Source organism: Bubalus bubalis, chromosome 3 (genome assembly GCF_019923935.1).
Source record: "Bubalus bubalis isolate 160015118507 breed Murrah chromosome 3, NDDB_SH_1, whole genome shotgun sequence".
Taxonomy (NCBI): domain Eukaryota; kingdom Metazoa; phylum Chordata; class Mammalia; order Artiodactyla; family Bovidae; genus Bubalus; species Bubalus bubalis.
Window position 1 is genome coordinate 110,447,850 of NC_059159.1, and position 23,052 is coordinate 110,470,901.

Here is a 23,052-nt window from a genome sequence, read left to right on the forward strand (position 1 = left end):
CTTCTCCAACACCACAGTTCAAAAGCATCCATTCTTCTGCCCTCAGCTTTCTTTATAGTCCAACTCTCACATACATACATGACCTAAACGCAAGTTACATTTTCTTCTTTTCTTGGCATATTATAGTATTATATACACTGTGACAATTTAAATGCTTGGGTGGAGGGTAGGGGGAGGGGATGATGAGGAAGCCTGAATTGGGGTTTTAGTATATATAATAAAACATTAATTCATCTAATATTTACTGAGTCCCTATTATATTCCATTGCACAAAGAATTCTGAAAACACAAACCAAACTTATAAAAGCAAGTAGAAGAATTGCTTCTCTTAGATATTTAAAAAGTTTTTCTCTCATTAGGGCTAGATTTTTGTTATAGATATAATGAATGGACTTTTGCATTTCATATGGACCATAAATGGTCAGTTCTTTCACTTATATGTAATATTAAAAATTGTCCCTTTAGAAATATGCAGAGGAATTTTTGACGTTTAAGTTTAACTTTATACACTCAAATACCACTATAAGACTTTGTTATAATTTTTTTCTCCTTTAAAAAAAATCATTATTTTATCATTTAACTTGAGTTTCAATTAGCATTTGATTTCCATATCTAAAGGGGCTCTAAGGATGGTATGGTAATATTTGGCTTTCTCCTAGGGTAGAGTCCAAATGTGATATGGCTTCGAGAATCATGGGTTCTATAGGCATGCACCAGCTGTTATTGTATATTGACTAGCATATCATTACCTGGTACCAGCATTTTCCTAACTTCAGAACTATGCTCAAGCCACTTGAGCTGTTCATTGATATTCTTGAGGAAAACCAACTTTTTCTGTGATCTTCAGAATTAACACCTAAATAATATTCACTTAATCCTCTTGATCTCAGTCATTGATGTGGCATAATGAATATATATAAAATAAACTGTTTAGTTCAAGGCATAAAAATTAACAAATAATTCCCCCAAATGTGTACAGTTATGTCGATTCCCTATCCTAGTTTTTTATAAAATTTTTATTTATTTGTTGAGGTATGATTGATTTGCAATGTTGTATTAATTACTGCTGTATAGCAAAGTGATTCAGTTATATATATACTTATACACGTTCTTTTTAAAAACTATTATTTTCCATAATGGTTTATCAGAGGATAGTGAATGTATCAATAGCTCTCAGTGCTATAATAGTATGATCTTGTCATTTATCCATTCTATATATAAAAGCTTACATCTGCGACCCAACCAGTGCTCTTCCCCTTGGCAACCATCAGGCTGTTCTCTATGTCTGTGATTCTATTTCTCTTTAATAGATAGGTTCATTTGTTGTATTTTAGATTCATATAAGTGATATCATATGGTATTTTTCTTTATCTTTTTGACTTTATTTTTTTTACTTACTATGATAATCTCTAGTTACATTCATGTTGCTGCAATGGTATTATTTTCTTCTTTTTTATGACTGAGTAGTGTTCCATTGTATATATGTACCATGGCTTCTTTATCCATTCATCTATTGATGGACATTTACATTCTTTCCTTGTCTTGGCTATTGTGAATAGTGCTGCTCTGAACATAGGTGTGCAGGAATCTTTTCAAATTATGGTTTTTCCAGATATATGCCCAGGAGTCAGATAGCTGGATCATATGGCAACCCTCTTTTTTAGCTTTCTGAGGAACCTCCATACTGTTTTCCACAGTGGCTGCACCAACTTTCATTCCCACCAGTGGTGTAGGAGGGTTCCCTTTTCTCCACATTCTCTCCAGCATTTGTTATTTGTAGATTTTCAGCAATGGCCATTCTGACTGGTGTGGGTAGTACCTCACTGTAGATTTAATTTGCATTTATCTAATAATTAGTGATGTTGAGCATCTCTTCAAGTGCCTCTTGGCCATCTGTATGTCTCCTTTGGAGAAATTTCTATTTAAGTCTTCTGCCCATTTTTGGACAAAATTGCTTGATTTTTGTGCTATTGAGTTGTATACGCTATTTATGTATTAGTTTGATATTTATCAACCGAGAGTGCCAGGATACTAAGGAGGATTAATCAACAAGTTCAAAAGCATGTTCCTTAAGCTGTTACTAACATTTCACAAAGCCTAACAGAATTTGTCCAACTTGAGATAGATTGCATGGGCTAAATGAAATGTTAGATCTGCTTTAGTTTTGAATTATGTTAACTCAACATACTGATGCTAGACAGTTTATATTGATCAGCAGTTTTGATTAGTAGTTAATTTGGTCTTTAATGAAAAACAAGGAAATAATTTATTCAAGAAAAATTCATATCAAGCATCTATCTAGTCTTCTTGATAGGTAAAAAATTTTAAAGCAAAATATTTTAGCAGGAGAGATATGAAAATGAATCATTGAGAGTAAAGAAGTATGAGGCCAGTGACAATATGTAACCTTACATCTTACAGATGAAGAAACCAAGGCCAAAGAGGTGGAATACTTTTCCTAAGGCAGCACTGGCTAGTGGTGGAGCTGGAACCTGAGCCTATAAAATTTGATTTTATTGGGATGGCCAAAAAGTTTGCTCCGGTTTTTCTATAAGATGTTACGAGGAAACCCAGTTGAACTTTTTGGCCACCCCAATATTTAGTGTTTATCCTTTGGTACTAAACGTAGAGTAGTATCATCTACGTTAGGGTAGAAATGGAGACAAAGTAACATCAGGTCAATAGTATTTGCTTTGAACTGGTGGGAAAGTGGCATCGGCTAATCTCTGCTAAGGTGCCATGTTATTCTAAGGATTAGCAGCATAAGCAGGTGATGGAGATGACTACTTACATGGTACTGAAAGCTTTCCTGCCAGGAAAAATATCTTCTTGCACCAGCCTGGCATAAAACCTGGTTGAAGTAGAAATGCAGTCCTCTTGTTTTGTAGTTTTCCTTTCTTAACTAAAATTCAGGTAAAATAGATGCCTTTTCCCAAATTTCTCCAAATTCAATTTCTGTTCTACAAAGTAGAGGTAGCTTTTCTCTACCTTAGTTTTCCTTTCTATAAACTTCTTCTATTATTTTTGTCTTTTCTACACTGGAACTTATCTAAGAAAACCTCAAGAGTGCTGATGACTGTGATATATTTGGGTGATGAGATATGAGTATTTTTAAAATATTCAAATCTTGAAAAATGAACATATATAAATTTTACAAAAGTAATAAAGTAGCTACTTAAAAATATAGACCTCTTTATGGGAATTTCCTGGTCGTCCAGTGGTTAGGACTCGGTGCTTTCACTGCCAGGGCCTGAGTTCAATCTATGCCAGAGGGACTACGATCCTACAAGCCATGTAGCCCAGCCAAAAAAAAAAAAAGGCTTCTTTAAAACAAATAATGTTAAAGAAATCATATACCTCTTCATTGCTATCAATATATATCACTTCAGTTTTACTCTTAGGTGCATTTTTATCATATTTGTATCATTTACTATTAGATATGCAGTAACACTGACTCGATGGACATGAGTCTGAGTGAACTCTGGGAGTTGGTGATGGACAGGGAGGCCTGGCGTGCTGTGATTCATGGGGTCGCAAAGAGTTGGACACGACTGAGTGACTGGACTGAACTGAACAGAACTGATAAAAGACAATATGTAATTCATCAATCACACTAGGGAAATATTATGGTAACACTATGAACACAGTTAATTCCTACTCCTAGAGGTGATGGAGAAAAAGATTAATGTAAGTTGCATATGGACAAGACAATGTCTGTTTCATGCATTGTCATGTCCACAGAGGCTAGCAGGGTGCCTATCATAATATAAATTTCTGAACAAAAAAGAAATTATATAGGGACTAGTACCATATTCTCATAAAAATCAGCTAAATGAGGACTGAGTTATGTCTCTGCTGCCAGTAAATTCAGAAGTGAAGTATTGATAGACATAAATACTGCCACACAGATAAAGTAATTTTGGGGGATCAAGGGTTCTCCTTTGATGGGTACGCAAAACTCTATTCCCACTTAAGAAGTGGAAAAATCGAGATCGTTATGATTTGCTATCCATCAAGGCTTCCTGCTCAGAAGAACACAGTTTTAAAAGGAGTGCATTTATCCCATCTCAGATTTTCGGTGTATGTGTTTTTTTTCCTAAAGCATAACGAGCTTGTCAGAGTTTCCATGGTGAACAGGGGGCACCATGGAAACTGATAGATTTAGCTACACAAAAAGAATAAATAAAATAGGCAGGCATTTATTTCACTGTGCAATGACAACTTCTCTCCCAGATAGGAGAGGAAAGTGGCTTTTCATTTAACCTGCCTGCCTTTCACTCCCTGTGCCTCTTCAAAGTGTGAATTATTCTCTCTAAATCATTTTACTGACTGATAGAGATTGGATTGTTCTTCTCCTAGAGGTCCATTATTTCTCCTTTGGTTTTTCTTCAGAGTAGATCTGTATGTCACTGGCAACTGTTGAAAAACCACGTACAAAGCAAAAGTTGTAGATGACAGCCCACAGTGCAGTGAGCAAGTGAGCCATGGCAAAACTGAATGGAAAATTCTTCAGTCTACTGTAAAGAGACAATGAGTGAGAATTATGAGTAGAAACCGAGTTTTATTCTATACTAACTGGATAGTCAAGCCAACCACACTGAACCTTGGTATCCTCATCTCTGAAATTGTTAAAATACATTCTCTTCCTACTTTATAGGGCTGTTGTGAGGTTCAAATGAGATAGTAAAAGAGAAAGCTTTTTAAAACAGTCAACTTCCATCTAGCAAGAATGACCAGCTACCAGTATAGTTAGACTGAGAAGATGATCAAAATGTCATAACTGATTATACTATGTTCCTGTTCTTTTCTTCACACAATTAGAGTTTCAGTTATACTGGTCCCATCCAGTTGTTAGTAAGTTTGAGAACACTTGGCTGCATCTGAAGTAGGAGAAATGTGATCTTAAAAATTAAGCTTTTTGTCTTTTCTATACATTTGAAAAATTTCACAATAAAATGTTGGAAAACTAAATAAATGAAATAAAGTTCACTTTTAAGTTCCAGTCTATGAATTGCTTACTATTAGCACAAGGCAATGGCACCCCACTCCAGTACTCTTGCCTGGAAAATCCCATGGATGGAGGAGCCTGGTAGGCTGCAGTCCATGGGATCGCAAAGAGTGGGACACAACTGAGCGACCTCACTTTCACTTTTCACTGGAGAAGGAAATGGCAACCCACTCCAGTGTTCTTGCCTGGAGAATCTCAGGGACGGGGGTGCCTGGTGGGCTGCTGTCTATGGGATCGCACAGAGTCGGACACGACTGAAGTGACTTAGCAGCAGCAGCAGCAGCAGCACATACCCATGGGCTTCCCTGGTGGTTCAGAGATTAAAGCGTCTGCCTGCAATGAGGGAGACCTGGGTTCCCCTGGGTTGGGAAGATCCCCTGGAGAAGGAAATGGCAACCCACTCCAGTATTCTTGCCTGGAGAATCCCATGGACGGAGGAGCCTGGTGGGCTACAGTCCACGGGGTCGCAGAGTCGGACGCGACTGAGCGACTTCACTCACTCACTCAGCACATACCCACTATACTGTCTTTTTTTTTTTTTTTTTTTTTAGATTTTTTTTGAATGTGGAACATTTTTTAAAGTCCTTATTGAATTTGTTACAATATTGTTTCTGTTTTCTGTTTTGTTTTTTTGGCCAGGAGGCATGTGGGATCTTAGGTCCCTGACAAGGGATCAAACTGGCACTCCTTGATTTGGGAAGGGAAGTCTTAACTGCTGGACCACCAGGGACGTCACTAGCCCTTTATTTTTTAGCACTAAAATTAGGCAATAGAGTCATCATTTGAAATCCAACTTTCATGTCTATTGAGTAGCTCCTATTGGTCAGACACTGTGTTAAGGGGATACAGGAAGGAAGAAAATGTGGTTCATAAGGAAAACAGCAGTCTTCTCAGGGAGACAGACTGATAAAGGAATACTTAGAGCACCCCCACAAACTCAGAGGAGGAGCATTTAACACCTGAGAAAGACAGGAAGTGTAAAGATTTCCTGGAAGAGGGTGGGAGTGAGCAATTAAGCTGAAGTATTTAGCCAGGGATTTAGCCAGGGAAGAGTGGGCAGTAAAGTAAAGTAGGCACAGTGTAGAGTGGTATCAGGGCACTGCAGGCAGAGAGATCGTGAGCACAGCAGATATATTGTATGTGGCAAACCGGAAGGAGAAGAGCCTGAAGAAGCATCCAGGGCTTCAGGAAGCATCCATGCCATAGTCTGTTTTCCCCAGAAGGAAGAAAGTGATATGTGGGGGTAGGGCCCTGAAAGTGCATACCACTGTTGGATTTCCTTTTGATGAATTAAGCTGGTGAGGGTTGACTGACAGTGATCCTAGAAAACACCAGTGAAATGCACAGTGAGTGATAACCTCTCATGCTCTTTCAGTTCTAATATTGCATGAATATTGAACATGGGCTACAGAAAGAGCTTAATAATAGAAAGTGCTATTTCCTTGAAACTTCAGAGGCATAATAAGCATTTGTTGCATACTTAGCCCTGGGCAGAATAATGATATTAAACAAGTGGCTGGCTTGCAGTGTACTTGGGCTGTGTTTCAAAGGTGAATATAAAAGCTCTGTACTCCTTGCTTCTTCCAAACATCAGTAGCCTTGAGAACATTTCCCTAGACATAACAGAATGGGCGTCAAAATTGCAAGAGGACTAGCAATTTAAAAGAGTCTCCACATCTGAGGGTGGAGAACAGGCAATAGTTGGGAAGCCAAGATTTCCTGATGTGTGGCTGAGCTGAAGGTGCTGGATCCTGAGTGAGGTGCCTATATCGTGGCTGCAAGGAGATGAAATTGTGCCTGCTTGGAAAAACTAACACTTACCTGAGAAGTGCTAATGCCATGTGACCTGGAGGCCTATGGCCATATCTTCTGTTTAAGAAGACTCAGTTCAGTTAAGTTCAGTCACTCAGTCGTGTCCGACTCTTTGCAACCCCATGAATCGCAGCACACCAGGCCTCTCTGTACATCACCAACTCCCAGAGTTTACTCAAACTCATGTCCATTGAGTCAAAGATGCCATGCAGCCATCTCATCCTCTGTCGTCCCCTACTCCTCCTGCCCCCAATCCCTCCCAGCATCAGGGTCTTTTCCAGTGAGTCAACTCTTCGCATGAGGTGGCCAAAGTACTGGAGTTTCAGCTTCAACGTCAGTCCTTCCAATGAACACTCAGGACTGATCTCCTTTAGGATGGACTTGTTGGATCTCCTTGCCACCCAAGGAACTCTCAAGAGTCTTCTCCAACACCACAGTTCAAAAGCATCAATTCTTCGGCACTCAGCTTTCTTCATAGTTCAACTCTCACATCCATACATGACCACAGGAAAAACCATAGCCTTGACTAGATGGACCTTTGTTGGCAAAGTAATGTCTCTGCTTTTGAATATGCTATCTAGGTTGGTCATAACTTTCCTTCCAAGGAGTAAGCATCTTTTAATTTCATGGCTGCAATCACCATCTGCAGGGAGTTTTGAGCCCCCAAAAATAAAGACTGACACTGTTTCCACTGTTTCCCCATCTATTTGCCATGAAGTGATGGGACCAGATGCCATGATCTTCATTTTCTGAATGTTGAGCTTTAAACCAACTTTTTCACTCTCCACTTTCACTTTTATCAAGAGGCTTTTTAGTTTCTCTTCACTTTCTGCCATAAGGGTGGTGTCATCTGCATATCTGAGGTTATTGATATTTCTCCTGGCAATCGTGATTCCAGCTTGTGCTTCTTCCGGCCCAGAGTTTCTCATGATGTACACTGCATATAAGTTAAATAAGCAGGGTGACAATATATAGCCTTGATGTACTCCTTTTCCTATTTGGAACCAGTCTGTTGTTCCATGTCCAGTTCTAACTGTTGCGTCCTGACCTGCATATAGGTTTCTCAAGAGGCAGGTCAGGTGATCTGGTATGCTCATCTCTTTCAGAATTTTCCACAGTTTATTGTGATCCACACAGTCAAAGGCTTTGGCATAGTCAATAAAGCAGAAATAGATGTTTTTCTGGAACTCTCTTTTTCGATGATCCAGCAGATGTTGACAGTTTGATCTCTGGTTCCTCTGCCTTTTCTAAAACCAGCTTGAACATCTGGAAGATCATGGTTCACGTATTGCTGAGGCATGGCTTGGAGAATTTTGAGCATTACTTTACTAGCATGTGAGATGAGTGCAATTGTGCAGTAGTTTGAGCATTCTTTGGCATTGCCTTTCTTTGGGATTAGAATGAAAACTGACCTTTTGCAGTCCTGTGGCCACTGCTGAGTTTTCCAAATTTGCTGGCATTTTCAGTTCAGCACTTTCACAGCATCATCTTTCAGGATCTGAAATAGCTCAACTGGAATTCCATCACCTCCACTAGCTTTGTTCATAGTGATGCTTTCTAAGGCCCACTTGACTTCACATTCCAGGATGTCTGGCTCTAGGTCAGTGATCACACCATTGTGATTATCTTGGTCATGAAGATCTTTTTTGTACAGTTCTTCTGTGTATTCTTGCCACCTCTTCTTAATATCTTCTGCTTCTGTTAGGCCCATACAATTTCTGTCCTTTATTGAGCCCATCTTTGCATGAAATGTTCCCTTGGTGTCTCTAATTTTCTTGAAGCGATCTCTAGTCTTTCCCATTCTGTTGTTTTCCTCTATTTCTTTGCACTGATCGCTGAGGAAGGCTTTCTTATCTCTCCTTGCTATTCTTTGGAACTCTGCATTCACATGCTTATATCTTTCCTTTTCTCCTTTGCTTTTTGCTTCTCATCTTTTCACAGCTATTTGTAAGGCCTACTCAGACAGCCATTTTGCTTTTTTGCATCTCTTTTTCCTGGGGATGGTCTTGATCCCTGTCTCCTGTACAATGTCACGAACCTCCGTCCATAGTTCATCAGGCACTCTATACATCAGATTTAGCCCCTTAAATCTATTTCTCACTTACACTGTATAATCATAAGGGATTTGATTTAGGTCATACCTGAATGGTCTAGTAGTCTTCCCTACTTTCTTCAATTTTAGTCTGAATTTGGTAATAAGGAGTTCATGATCTGAGCCAAGCCACAGTTAGCTCCTGGTCTTGTTTTTGCTGACTCTATAGAGCTTCTCCATCTTTGGCTGCAAAGAATATAATCAATCTGATTTCTTAAGAAGATTAACTTTATTCAAAGTACACAGTGATTACTCATTCAATCAAGCATGTGTAACAATGAAACACTATTTCCTACTAATTCCATTACCTCAGTAGAATGACTGCCATTGTTTGGCACACCTTTTCAATTCTAGCCATTATGTCCTAGGCATTTCCTGATTTTAACTATAGCATGCTGCTGCTGCTGCTAAGTTGCTTCAGTCATATCCAACTCTGTGTGACCCCATAGGTGGCAGCCTGCCAGGCTCCGCATCCCTGGGATTCTCCAGGCAAGGACATTGGAATGGGTTGCCATTTCCTTCTCCAATGCATGAAAGTGAAACATGAAAGTGAAGTCGCTCATATGTGTCCAACTCTTTGTGACCCCATGGACTGCAGGCTACCAGACTCCTCCGCCCATGGGATTTTCCAGTCAAGAGTACTGGAGTGGGTTGCCATTGTGTTCTCTGAACCATAGCATAAACACCATTAAAAAAACTTGAGGCAAGAATATACAATGGAGAAAAGACAATCTCTTTAACAAGTGGTGCTGGGAAAACTGGTCAACCACTTGTAAAAGAATGAAACTAGAACATTTTCTAACACCATACACAAAAATAAACTCAAAATGGATTAAAGATCTAAATGTAAGACCAGAAACTATAAAACTCCTAGAGGAAAACATAGGCAAAACACTTTCTGACACAAATCACAGCAGGATCCTCTGTGACCCACCTCCCAGGGTATTGGTAATAAAAGCAAAAATAAACAAATGGGACCTAATTAAACTTAAAAGTTTTTGCACAACGAAGGAAACTATAAGCAAGGTGAAAAGACAGCTTTCAGAATGGGAGAAATAATAGCAAATGAAGCAACTGACAAAGAATTGTTAGGGGAAGCACACTGACTGAAACCGCCCACCCTGGCCAGGCACCATACTAACCATTTGCATGAGTTGTTTTATGACAGGAGATCCTGGTAAGGAACACGGAACTAATAAGCTACCACCAACTGGAAGAGTTCAGGAAAGGTCAAAAGGAGACACCACATGTCTGACCACCTCCCAGAATCCTTCTTCTTGCATCCATCTTGGCTGAACAAGGTGTGCACCACCAGAAAGGACTCTGAGTCAAAATGATTGGCTAAAGACAACCTGGAAACTAATCCCATCACCATGAAACCCTAGACTGCCAGCCATGTGGCAGAGCTATTTTCCTGGGTTCCCTTACCCTACTGCTCTCCACCCGGGTGTCTTTTCCCAATAAAATCTCTTGCTTTGTCAGCACATGTGTCTTCTCAGACAATTCATTTCCAAGTGTTAGACAAGAGCACAGTTTCAGGCCCTGGAAGGGGTCCCTCTTCCTGCAACAGAATTAATCTCAAAAATATACAAGCAGCTCATGCAGCTCAATTCCAGAAAAATAAACGACCCAATCAAAAAATGGGCCAAAGAACTAAACAGACATTTCTCCAAAGAAGATATACAGATGGCTAACAAACACATGAAAAGATGCTCAACATCACTCATTATCACAGAAATGCAAATCAAGACCCCAGTGAGGTACCATCTCACACCAACATTCAGACGCTCAACATTCAGAAAACTAAGATCACGACATCTGGTCCCATCACCTCATGGGATATAGATGGGGAAACAGTGGAAACAGTGTCAGACTTTATTTTTTGGGGCTCCAAAATCACTGCAGATGGTGATTGCAGCTATGAAATTAAAAGACACTTACTCCTTGGAAGGAAAGTTATGACCAACCTAGATAGCATATTCAAAAGCAGAGACATTACTTTGTCTACAAGGTCTGTCTAGTCAAGGCTGTGGTTTTTCCAGTAGTCATGTATGGATGTGAGAGTTGGACTGTGAAGAAAGCTGATTGCTGAAGAATTGATGTTTTTGAACTGTGGTGTTGGAGAAGACTCTTGAGAGTCCCTTGGGGACTGCAAGGAGATCCAACCAGTCCATTCTAAAGGAGATCAGTCCTGGGTGTTCATTGGAAGGACTGATGCTAAAGCTGAAACTCCAGGACTTTGGCCACCTCATGGGAAGAGTTGACTCATTGGAAAAGACCCTGATGCTGGGAGGGATTGGGGGCAGGAAGAGAAGGGGACGACAGAGGATGAGATGGCTGGATGGCATCACCAACTCAACGGACATGAATTTGAGTAAACTCTGGGAGTTGGTGATGGACAGGGAGTCCTGGCGTGCTGGGATTTATGATGTTGCAAAGAGTCAGACATGACTGAGCTACTGAACTAAACTGAACCCCAATGTTCATCACAGCACTGTTTATAATAGCCAAGACATGGAAGCAACCTAGATGTCCATCAGCAGATGAACAGATAAGAAAGCTGTGGTACATATACACAATGGAATAGTACTCAGCTATTAAATAGAATGCATTCGAATCAGTTCTAATGAGGTGGATGAAATTGGAGCCTATTATACAGAGTGAAGTAAGTCAGAAAGAAAAACTCCAATACAGTATATTAATGGAATATATGGAATTTAGAAAGATGGTAATGATGACCCTATATGCGAGATAGCAAAAGAGACACAGATGTAAAGAACAGACTTTTGAACTCTGTGGGAGAAGACGAGGGTGGATGATCTGAGAGAATAGCATTGAAATATGTATATTATCATATATGAAATAGATTGCCAGTCCAGGTTCGATGCCTGAGACAGGGTTCAGGGCTGGTGCAATAGGATGACCCTGAGGGATGGTATGGGGAGGGAGGTAGGAGGGGGGTTCAGGATGGGAAACACATATACACCCATGGCTGATTCATGTCAATGTGTGGTAAAAACCACTACAGTATTTAAAGTAATTAGCCTCCAATTAAAATAAATTAATTAAAAAAAAACTTGACATTTTATTACATGTAATTCCCACAGGGTCACATATATCCCCTATTGTTTTTTAAAACTTCATAATATTCTACTAAGTAAATGGATTCTAATTCACTAGACTCAATTGTTGGACATTTAGGTGACTTTCATTAAATAATAAATTAGTTGTATTTATTTTAGGAAACCAATACATCTTTTAGAAATGTTGAATTGATTCCACTTTTACAATAACAGCGAGACATTTTCTTTTCTTTCTAAGGTTTGTGTGTGTGTATTCAGATCAAGAGAATGTTTCAGTTGGGACTGCAAGCAGGAAGTGTGGTCTGCATAATCAGAAGAAAGCAACAGGGAGAAAGGGCTGACACCTCCCAGAGGCAAGGGCAGAGCTCTCAGTTTCCTAATCTCAGGGTTTCTTAATCCGAGTTCTTGGCAGGATGATCACTCATCTTGGTGTGCCTGGGACTGGCAGTTTCCTGCATTGTGAAACTTTCAGTGCTAAAGCAAAGAAAGTCCTCATGAACTGGTCCTCCTCCACCTTGGTAAGGAGGAGGTGAAGGAATTGAGAAGGGGATCAATCATTTATATAAGCTACCCCTTGGTCATAAAAGCAGAGATTCAGAGAAAGCCTACTCATGCATGGCAATGTGAAACCCTGATACTTTATGAAGGAGCCAAAATAGATGTTTATCTCAAGTTACTTCTCTGCTCCCCCAAAAACCATTCATTCATTTAATATGTAAGAAATACCAGGCACTGTTCTAGGCATAAGACACCTGGTTTTGTGGCACTTTTATTACTCTGTGTATCTGTGTGTGTGTACTGGGGGAAGGGAAGCAGAAATAAATAAAAAAGCATAAAATAAATGAAATTAGCTATGATAAATGCAATAGCAGAAACAAGATAGTTTAATGCAATAGAAACTGCGAGGGATAGGGTTGTGCTATTAGCTTGGTGTTGGAGGTAGATTACGCCAAAGAGCTGACATTTGAGGCAAACCAGTGATGAGAAGGGGCTTCCCTGGTGGCTCAGTGGTAAAGAATTTGCCTGCTAATGCAGGAGACTTGGGTTTGATCCCTTGGTCAGGAAGATCCCTGGAGAAAGAAATGACAACCCACTCCAGTGTTCTTGCCTGGGAAATCCCCTGGACAGAGGCGACTGGTGGGTTACAGTCCATGGGGTGGCAAAAGAGTCATACATGACTTAGTGACTACGAGGAGCCAGTCAGTATCCACAGGAGGCATTAGGGGCAGAAGGATCCACATGTACAAATGTCCTGAGTGGAAACAAGTTGTTCTTTCCGGAGGAACTTAGGAGAGGACTTCGTGCACATGCTGTAGGGTAGGACTGCTGACCTAGTCTCAGTCTTAGCAACTACTCAGTCCAAGTTCCATTTTCACAAACAAGGATGATAAGGATGCTGAGGCCCACTTGCATGGACCATAAACTCTTGATTCCTAATCCAGCACTCTTTCCACCAAGCCATGCCACACTGCCATTTCTGGTAACTTGGCTTGAGTACTTAATTTTTTCCCCCTGTACAGTTCAGTTCAGTTCAGTCGCTCAGTTGTGTCCGACTCTTTGCGACCCCATGAATTTCAGCACGCCAGGACTCCCTGTCCATCACCAACTCCTGGAGTTCACTCAAACTCATGTCCATCGAGTCAGTGATGCCATCCAGCCATCTCATCCTCTGTCCTCCCCTTCTCCTCCTGCCCCCAATCCCTCCCAGCATCAGAGTCTTTTCCAATGAGTCAACTCTTCGCATGAGGTGGCCAAAGTATTGGAGTTTCAGCTTTAGCATAATTCCTTCCAATGAACACCCAGAACTGATCTGCTTTAGAATGGACTGGTTGGATCTCCTTGCAGTCCCCAAGGGACTCTCAAGAGTCTTCTCCAACACCACAGTTCAAAGGCATCAATTCTGCGGCAACTCACACAGTACAACTCTCACATCCATACATGACTACTAGAAAAACCACAGCCTTGACTAGACAGACCTTTGTTGGCAAAGTAATGTCTCTGCTTTTGAATATGCTATCTAGGTTGGTCATAACTTTCCTTCCAAGGAGTAAGCATCTTTTAATTTCATGGCTGCAATCACCATCTGCTGTGATTTTGGAGCCCAGAAAAATAAAGTCTGACACTGTTTACACTGTTTCCCCATCTATTTCCCATGAACTGATGGGACCAGGTGCCATGATCTTAGTTTTCTGAATGTTGAGCTTTAAGCCCACTTTTTCACTCTCCTCTTTCACTTTGATCAAGAGGCTTTTTAGTTCCTCTTCATTTTCTGCCATAAGGGTAGTGTTATCTGCATATATGAGGTTATTGATATTTTTTCCGGCAATCTTGATTCCAGTGTACAACTGGAAGTAAATCAAAGAGATTCATTTATTTTAGGTATGAGAAAAATTGGAGTTGTTTGTGGGTGGACACAAGGGCCAAAACGTTAGCCTCAGGTGAAGAAAAGAACTTTGGGGTCAAGATTAACCTCCAGTGGTGGGACCCCAGCAATTCTGTAGGACATGCTTCCAGAACATCAGGTTAAGACAAATTCTGCAACCCACAGAAATGAAAATGAAACTGGTTGGTATGGTGAAAGAAAAGTGAAAGTTGTGTCTGACTCTTTGTGACCCCATGGACTGTAGCCCACCAGGTTCCTCTGTCCATGGAATTCTTCAGGCAAGAATACTGGAGGGAGTAGCCATTTCCTTCTCCAAGGGATCTTTCCAACCCAGAACTGAACCCAGATCTCCAGCACTGTAGGCAGATTCTTTACCATCTGAGCCACCAGGGAAGCCTAAGAATACTGGAGTGGATAGCCATTCCCTTCTCCAGGTAGTCAGCCATAACAGACCTGTCACCCTGGCACTGAACTTGTGCCAGGTAAGACCTTGTGGTTGAATAGGCCCAGAGTTGAGCCACAAATAGCTAAGAGTTTAAAGGGCAATAAAGCAGGTAGATGTGACTCTGGGTGTGCTAATTAAAGGCGGAGGAGAAAGCAGATGCAGTGATCAGTTAAAGTTACAGGTCTGGAATCCTGAATCCTCCAGCTCCTCCCTTCACCTCCAGCCCCCTGCATGGGCGACAGCCACCAAGGGTTAAAAGAATCGCTACGTGAGCGGTGATTTTGGAAACTCAAAGAGTTAACTGTATCAAAAAATAAAGCAGGGGAGGAGAGAAAGACTGGAACCAACTCACGGGAGACAAATCCTATTGGCATCGAGGAGGCAGGAAGCCAGCCCCTGGGCGCGGTCTGCAGGGGGCAGGCGATCGCGCGGAAGCGGGGGCAGGCCGAGGCCTGAGCGGGTGCCGGCTCGGCAGCTGCCCGCAGCCACAGGGAGTCCTCGCCGCGCGTTCGGCCGGTGCGCCCTCCTCCGCCCGCGGACTCCGCGCTGCGCGCCACCGCTTACATGTGTGCCGCCCGGATGCCGCCCCTGGCGCACATCTTCCGAGGGACGTTCGTCCACTCCACCTGGACCTGCCCCATGGAGGTGATACGGGACCACCTCCTTGGTGTGAGCGACAGTGGCAAAGTAAGCGGGTGCGGGGTCTGGCGCACCCCGACGGGCGGGCGGACAGGTGCAAGGAATCTCGCCCGGTGAGCCACGGACTCCGGAGTTAGCTCGGTGCGGAGTTGAACTTAAGGGTTTGGCTCTTTCCGGGAGAGCCCTGGTGCTGGGTTCGTGAGTTGGAATGGAAGTAAAGTGTTCCCAGGTGCTGGGAGATGTAGAGTACGATTGGTTCCACAGCCTTGCAGGCTTCGGTGGAAGGGGGAGCGAGGCTGTGCCCTCTCAAATCTTGAAATCATTAATAAACTAGCACCTTGCTTCATTCATTTTTGTTATCTCAGGCTCCTGGCATAGTGCCTAGCATCGCCTAGGCGCTCCGTAAATTTGATTGAATTTATTGCGAACGAAATAATAGAAGGGTCATTTGATCAGTGTTGTTGAGCCCTTTCAGTGCATTCGAATAAGTTAAGAACTGATTTCATTCATCTGATCATTCAGCAAACAACATATTGATACTAATGATCCAGACTAGACAACTTGTAATACTAGAAAGGATAGTCCGAGAGAAATTTACCGCCTCACTGCCCCCACCCCACCCCCCAGCCATTTGCATCAAAACAAGCAGTTCCATTTTAAGGTTCAAAATGTCTTCTGTGAGTGTATCTTTCGCACTTCTATTTCCAAAAATCAGGATTTAAAGACGTAGGTAACTTGAGTGTTCCATACACACCAGTGGTAATTGTATTGGCAGTGGCCTTGCCAGTTTCAGAGGAAGCCATTCCGTTTTTAGGAGAAAAATTAAAGATAGAGATGGGATATTTTTGAGCTTTTCCTCAACTACCGGTTTGGTTAGCAAAAGAACACATATTTGTGACTTGTCAGCTTGAAGATGCTATTCCTGACTGAAGATGCTTCCCAGTCAGTGACACTTTTGAATCATGACTCTTACATTTGGGGATAACTAAACCCTATTTTCTTATGGTGCTTAAAAATCTATACTCTGTGTATATTCAGGGAGCTTGCTGTTGTGTTTCCAAGGTGATGAGACTCTCAGAGCTCCTCCAATTGGGAAGACTCCAGTAAAGCCCATGGCTAATGAATTGTTGCCTTGGGTACTTGACCCTCAAGTTTCAGGGATTCCTTAGGCTTGGGGCAAGTCCCCAGAAACAAAGGAAGAGAGACTGCTAAACTAAGGAAAGAGTAGAGATATTTGCTTAATCACAAGAAGCTGTTCAACAATTAGGTTTCTTTTACGATCTACATTTCCATTTCCAAAATTTGAAATGGTAGGATAGCAGGTGAGAGAATTGGCTAGTGGATTGCCTTTAATCAGTGGTAAGGAGGAAGAAAAGGAAGTAATTTATCTAAAAAATTTACCATTCCTGGGGGTTGTACAGAAGAATAAAAGAGTGTCCTGAACATGCAATTAGTAGTTGAGTCAGGGAGTCTATTTGTAACTAAGGGGCATACTGAAGTTATAAATTTAGAAAAATGCCATTCCCCCACAAGAAAGAATTAACTAGGAATTGCATACAAACATAAGTTAATCAAGTGGATTAGATTTACAGTATAAAATGCACTAATCGGTGAATTGGTAACTGTTTATCCCTCTCCTCTAGGTGCAAGTAGTTGATTCCTGATTGTAAAGGGTGGACATGTCACATGTATTTTAAGACTTGATTCCCTCATTTTGAAAGTGGGACTGCCTGGTCTTTAGAGTTGCTGGGATAAATATATTATTCATTAAAACGTTTTCAAGATTCTTACAGAAAATTGTGTCCCCACAAAGTAAATAAATATGCAGAATCATCTTGATCTTTGCATTTTTACTGAGCACCCAATGCTGTTTCCAAACCTTGGGATGAATCAGAAACATCTGGGGTGTTTGTTAAAATGCCATTTCCTGGGCATCATCTTCCAGAGAATCTGAATCTGTAGATCTGGAGTAAGTCCTCAGAAGTGGCATTCACAAAAGTCCCAGGAGATTTGGGCACGGGTAGTGGATGGGTTCAGAGAAGGCAATGGCAACCCACTCCAGTACTCTTGCCTGGAAAATCCCATGGACAGAGGAGCCTGGTAGGCTGCAGTCCATGGGGTTGTGAAGAGTCAGACACGACTGAGTGACTTCACTTTCACTTTTCACTTTCATGCATTGGAGAAGGATATGGCAACCCACTCCAGTGTTCTTGGCTGGAGAATCCCAGGGCCGGGGGAGCCTGGAGGGCTGCTGTCTATGGGGTCGCACAGAGTCGGACACAACTGAAGCAACTTAGCAGCAGCAGCAGTGGATGGGTTGCATGTTGGGTAACCTCAGTATATAGGTTGCGTGATGGAACTAGTTGTAGGGGGGTCTTGGGTGCTCAGTTCTTCATTTCAAGCCCTGGGCTTGTGTAGCATCTCAGAGGGGACACAATTTCCCCTGTCTTCCTTCTCCCTTCTCCACCTAATCTTTCATTTTATTAACTTCATTTAGGCCCAGAGAATGATAATGACTAGCTACTTTTAATTCATCAATTAAAACTCATTCAAAATTAGGTTAATTTTTAAAAAATTCTCTAGTCAACAATTTAGTATTGGGCATTTTGAATTGAGTTAGTTTTTCTACTTAAGCAGCATGTAGCTTTTTGAAAGAGAAACTCCAGCATGTGTAATTCATTTGCAGATAGGTAATTGTGAGACACTGAGTGCTCACATATTACTAAATTGTTTAATTCTTCCCACTGGGTCAGGTTGACTTTAAAGATAGGTAAAAGATGTCTTGGGTCTTTAAAGCACATTTACCTGAGAGCAAGAGCGAGGAAGAAAATTGTTTTGGAGGTATTACCTTGGGGTAGCAGCAGCAAATCCTATGCAGACCAGAGTTCAAGTCGGGTCTCTACCACCTACCTGCTCAAAGCCCATGGGTAAGACATTTAACCTCTCTGAGCCCCAGTTTCTGCATTTGTAGAATGAGATTTACTTCTGCTAAATATTAAATGAGATAATGTATGAAAATGCTTGTCACTTAGTGGATACTCAGCACATACCATGTTCATTTTGTCCTCTTACTTCCCTCTGCACCTAGCAAATCCTTAACCTCTTGCTCACTGTAGCATTTTTGCCTATCTCCACATGATGATATTCATGCAGGTGAACAGGTGGAGAAGGAAGCTTGGCCCAAGGTGAATTGTGTGGGAGGTGGGGGAGGTCACTGGACCTCTGCTGTGCAGCGTCACTGCTCATGCCAGTGACCCTCTGGGAAGAACAATTTAAAGAGCATTTGCTGCCAGGTTTCCTAGTACATTACTTTCAGTATCTCTTTTATTCTTCAATGTAATTATTTCCTCTTAAAGTTGGAAAAGTTGAGACTTGAGAAATCATGCATCCAGAGATGGGTTTTGAATTAACATAACCAAAGCCCATATTCTCTTTACTAGAGTAGCCCACCTCTTTGAGGCACAGTCACTGACCTCAAAGAACATGCACTGTTGGCAAGAAAGCTTAGACTTGTACTTATTGTAAAAGTGGACTGCTTTCTGAGTGAAACAGTGGGCTCACTGCTAGAAATACACTGATGAATGAAATATGCAAACTCAGCCCTGCCCTTGTATGACTGATCATTTAGTAATTAACAGAATCTGCTATGACCTTCAGAACTTGAGCTAATCTTTAGGTGGGGTAATCTAAGATCATGGCATCTGATTCCATCACTTCAGGGCAAATAGATGGGGAAACAGTGGAAACAGTGGCTCACTTTATTTTTTTGGGCTCCAAAATCACTGCAGATGGTGATTGCAGCCATGAAATTAAAAGATGCTTACTCCTTGGAAGGAAAGTTATGACCAACTTAGACAGCATATTAAAAAGCAGAGATATTACTTTGTCCACAAATGTCTGTCTACTCAAGGCTATGGTTTTTCCAGTGGTCATGTATGGATGTGAGAGTTTGACTGTGAATAAATCTGAGCACCAAAGAAATGATGCTTTTGAACTGTGGTGTTGGAGAAGACTCTTGAGAGTCCCTTGGACTGCAAGGAGATCCAACCAGTCCATCCTAAAGGAGATAAGTCCTGGGTGTTCATTGGAAGGACTGATGCTGAAGCTGAAACTCCAAAATGTTGGCCACCTGATGTGAGGAGCTGACTCATTTGAAAAGACCTTGATGCTAGGAAAGACTGAAGGCAGGAGGAGAAGGGGACGACAGAGGATGAGATGGTTGGATGGCATCACCATCTCAATGGGCATGGGTTTGGGTAGGCTCTGGGAGTTGGTGATGGACAGGAAGGCCTGGCGTGCTGTGGTTCATAGGGTTGCAAAGAGTCGGACACGACTGAGCAACTGAACTGAACTGAAGGTGGGAAGAAGGCTTTCCTGCGTGTGGAGTGACATTTCAGTGATGTTCTGAAGGATAAGTAGATTTGAATAGGTAGGGAAGGCAAAATTGGAGATAAGGAAGAGCCTTTTAGGTAGAGGGACAGCCTGTGCAAAGGCTATTGGGTAGGAAGGAATGAAAGTGTAAAGGTGGTTAGAATCAAAAGTTCTAGAAGAAGGATAACCCAAGATAAGACTGGAGAGGTAAATGGGGCAAAATCTTGGACAGCATAGAAAGTTTGGGGAGGAATTTACCATGACCAAGTTTTGCATTTTTTAAAGATCATTCTAGCTTTAGGATAAAGACTGCATGGAGAGGAGTTAAGTCCAGGCAAGGAAATTGACAGGATCCTGTTGCAATAGTTTAGGTGAATGGGATGTGAGTTATAAGAGATGAAATGTAATGTATCAATTAAGAAATGATTTCTCAGTAATATCTGTATCACTTATTACCTATGTGAATTTGAACAAGTTACTTAACAATTCTATTTCCAAGTCTCCTCATGTATAAAATGATTACTATAATTTATCTCATAGAGTTGTTAAAAGATTAAATGAATTAATAATTGTAAAGTGTGTAGAATAATGCCTTGCAATGAAGCACATGCCCAGTAAACATAAACAGTTATCAGCAATGGACATGAAAAGAGGTGGACAGAATTGGTAACTATTTCAGGTCAAATCAACTGAATTTGATAACAGAATTAGGAAGATGTTTGTGAATGTATTAAATTGTATGGTGAGCTACAAATTGGTTGGTGATAGGAAAAATTTGATGAAGGAAGCCAAAATTGAACTGGACATTAAAGAACACATAGGACTTGAACATTCAGAAAAGAGTTAAATAGCCATGGTTAAGGGAATGAGTCAATGTTCTTTAATTTCCAAAACTATTCAGAGGAGCAAGAGTTGTATTTCAGCTGAAATTGAATCATCTTGCTTTGTTAGGAGTTCTCATAGTCTGAATCACAAATCTTAGTAGTTGTGTATCATCTTTTCCTTTTTCTTAGGCTGGTGAAGATCTTCTGATAAGCTCAAGACTTCAGAATATCTCATGATCTTGAAGAGGGAATTTAGGATAAGCTATTTGTTCTGAGTCTGCCAGATCAGAGCTTCACTTTCATTAGAAACGTGTGTCCTTGGCCAAATATCACATTTTCTTCTTGTAAATTCCCATTTTCTGGAAGGCAGATTGCTTTGTTCAAAATGCTTATGGCAGACACTGTTGGTTACCCACTCAGTAGCCATAACCCCTTCTTTCTTATTAACACTTTCTGAATTTGATAACCTGTAATACTTGGCTCATAGATATATCATGGTGTAAGCCATCCACAGTAATCATAATTCTGCTTGTTGGATACTTATTTCTGTAACTTCCTGGTAGCTAAGGGTGGTCAGTGGTGGCATTCCAGCATACAGGAAGTCATCTCAGAGGATTCTGGGAAATATTTTTATCCCTAAAAAATAGACACAGATGTGGAAAGAGAAGTCTTCCTTTATTAGATGTTTTCACGTGAGGAATGGGGCTGCTGCTGCCACTGCTTGGGTCAATGAGGAAAAAATTAAGAGGTTTCCAGAGGCACCAACCTAGTCCCTCTTTGAACATATAGATGTGAATAACATCATTGAACAGTTAGCTGTCCCTGGAGCTTTCCAAGAAGTCCCTTGACTTATTCCATGAAATAACAAAATGTCTTCATTGTCTACTTCATTGTCTACTTCTCTGTAAGTTGCAGCTCAAAGCACCTCTAACAATTACACTGCTTTGTCAAAGAATCACATTATTTTTCAAAGAACTGCTAGCTGCTTTGTCCTTTTTTTCATTTCTATTTTCTCCTTATTGGCCAAAAATGTCAGTGTCTCCTCAGGCACCCATATCAGTATTCAGGCCCCCTAACTGGCCCCTGGGATATCTTTGTGTATACCCCTTTCCATTGTCATTGGCCCTGTCCAAGCTTCCATTGTCTTTCCTCAAGTATTATAGGAACCTCCTAACAGTTTTCTCTCCCCCATTCTAATACCTCCTCCTCATTATTGACAGTTTCTTTCTTGAAGGATGGGTAATGTCATGTATCTTCTCTTTGCTGTATCATAGCAACCACCTGTGACTCTCTGGTGCCTCTAAGATCCAAATGCCCCTGGAACACATTTCAGGCATGACATTTGGTCCCAAGCTGCTTTCTTAATACTTCTTCCTGCTCCATCCTTCTTGCTTGCAATTAGGAGTAGGGTTACCATGAGCTCAGGGATTGCTGCTGCTGCTGCTAAGTCACTTCAGTCATGTCCGACTCTGTGTGACCCCATAGACGGCAGCCCTCCAGGCTCCCCCAGCCCTGGGATTCTCCAGGCAAGAACACTGGAGTGGGTTGCCATTTCCTTCTCCAATGCATGAAAGTGAAGTCGCTCAGTCGTGTCCAACTCTTAGTGACCCCATGGACTGCAGCCCCCAGGCTTCTCTGTCCATGGGATTTTCCAGGCAAGAGTACTGGAGTGGGGTGCCATTGCGTTCTCTGTCAGGGATATCTGCTGCTGCTGCTGCTAAGTTGCTTCAGTTGTGTCTGACTCTGTGCGACCCCATAGATGGCAGCCCATCAGGCTCCACCATCTATGGGATTCTCCAGGCAAGAGTACTGGAGTGGGGTACCATTGCCTTCTCCCAGGGATATCTATCTATGCCAATTTCTCACTGTGTCCCAGCACATCCTATCATTTTACACCTCCATGTTTTTGGTGCGAATCCCTCAGCCTGGAATAGTCCTCCTTTATATAAATCCCTTTTCTACTCTACCTCTATCAAAGTGAAATCTTGCTCTTTCTTCAAGGCCCAGTTCTAATATCCCCTTCTTCCCAAAGGCTTCTTTGACCACCATCCCCCAGTTGAAATAAATTACCTTTTGTTTTTCCATAAAATTTTGCATGTATATTCAAACAAGTGTTTTCCTGGTGGTTAAGTGCATGGCTTCTGGAGTCAGACTATGTGGATTCAAATTTCAGCTCTGCCACTTATTTGGAAAAATTTCCCAACATATTAGAGCCTTGGTACCCTCATTTATAAAATATGGACAACAATAGCACACTGAAGGAGAGGTGAGGCAGATGAGATAGTATGTGTAAAGCATTTGGCACATAGTAATTGCTTAACAAATATTGGACATTGTTATTATTTTTTCTCACAAAGTGATTATTTCACTTTTGCCTTTAATTATACTTAGCTCT

The 23,052-nt window shown here is 41.4% G+C and overlaps 1 protein-coding gene across 2 annotated transcripts in view; it reads left to right on the forward strand.

The window, feature by feature from the left end:
• The window catches only part of GDA (guanine deaminase), a 254,581-nt gene that overhangs the window by 112,482 nt on the left and 119,047 nt on the right, over positions 1 to 23,052 (forward strand). The window contains exon 1 of one of the 2 annotated variants that reach the window (XM_025281610.3): positions 15,206 to 15,510. The exons of the other annotated variant lie outside the window; for it this stretch is intronic. Coding sequence (XP_025137395.3) covers positions 15,388 to 15,510 — 123 coding nt within the window. The 5' untranslated portion in view covers positions 15,206 to 15,387. Of the gene's footprint in view, positions 1 to 15,205; positions 15,511 to 23,052 lie in introns of those variants that run through there. 2 annotated transcript variants of the gene reach the window in all.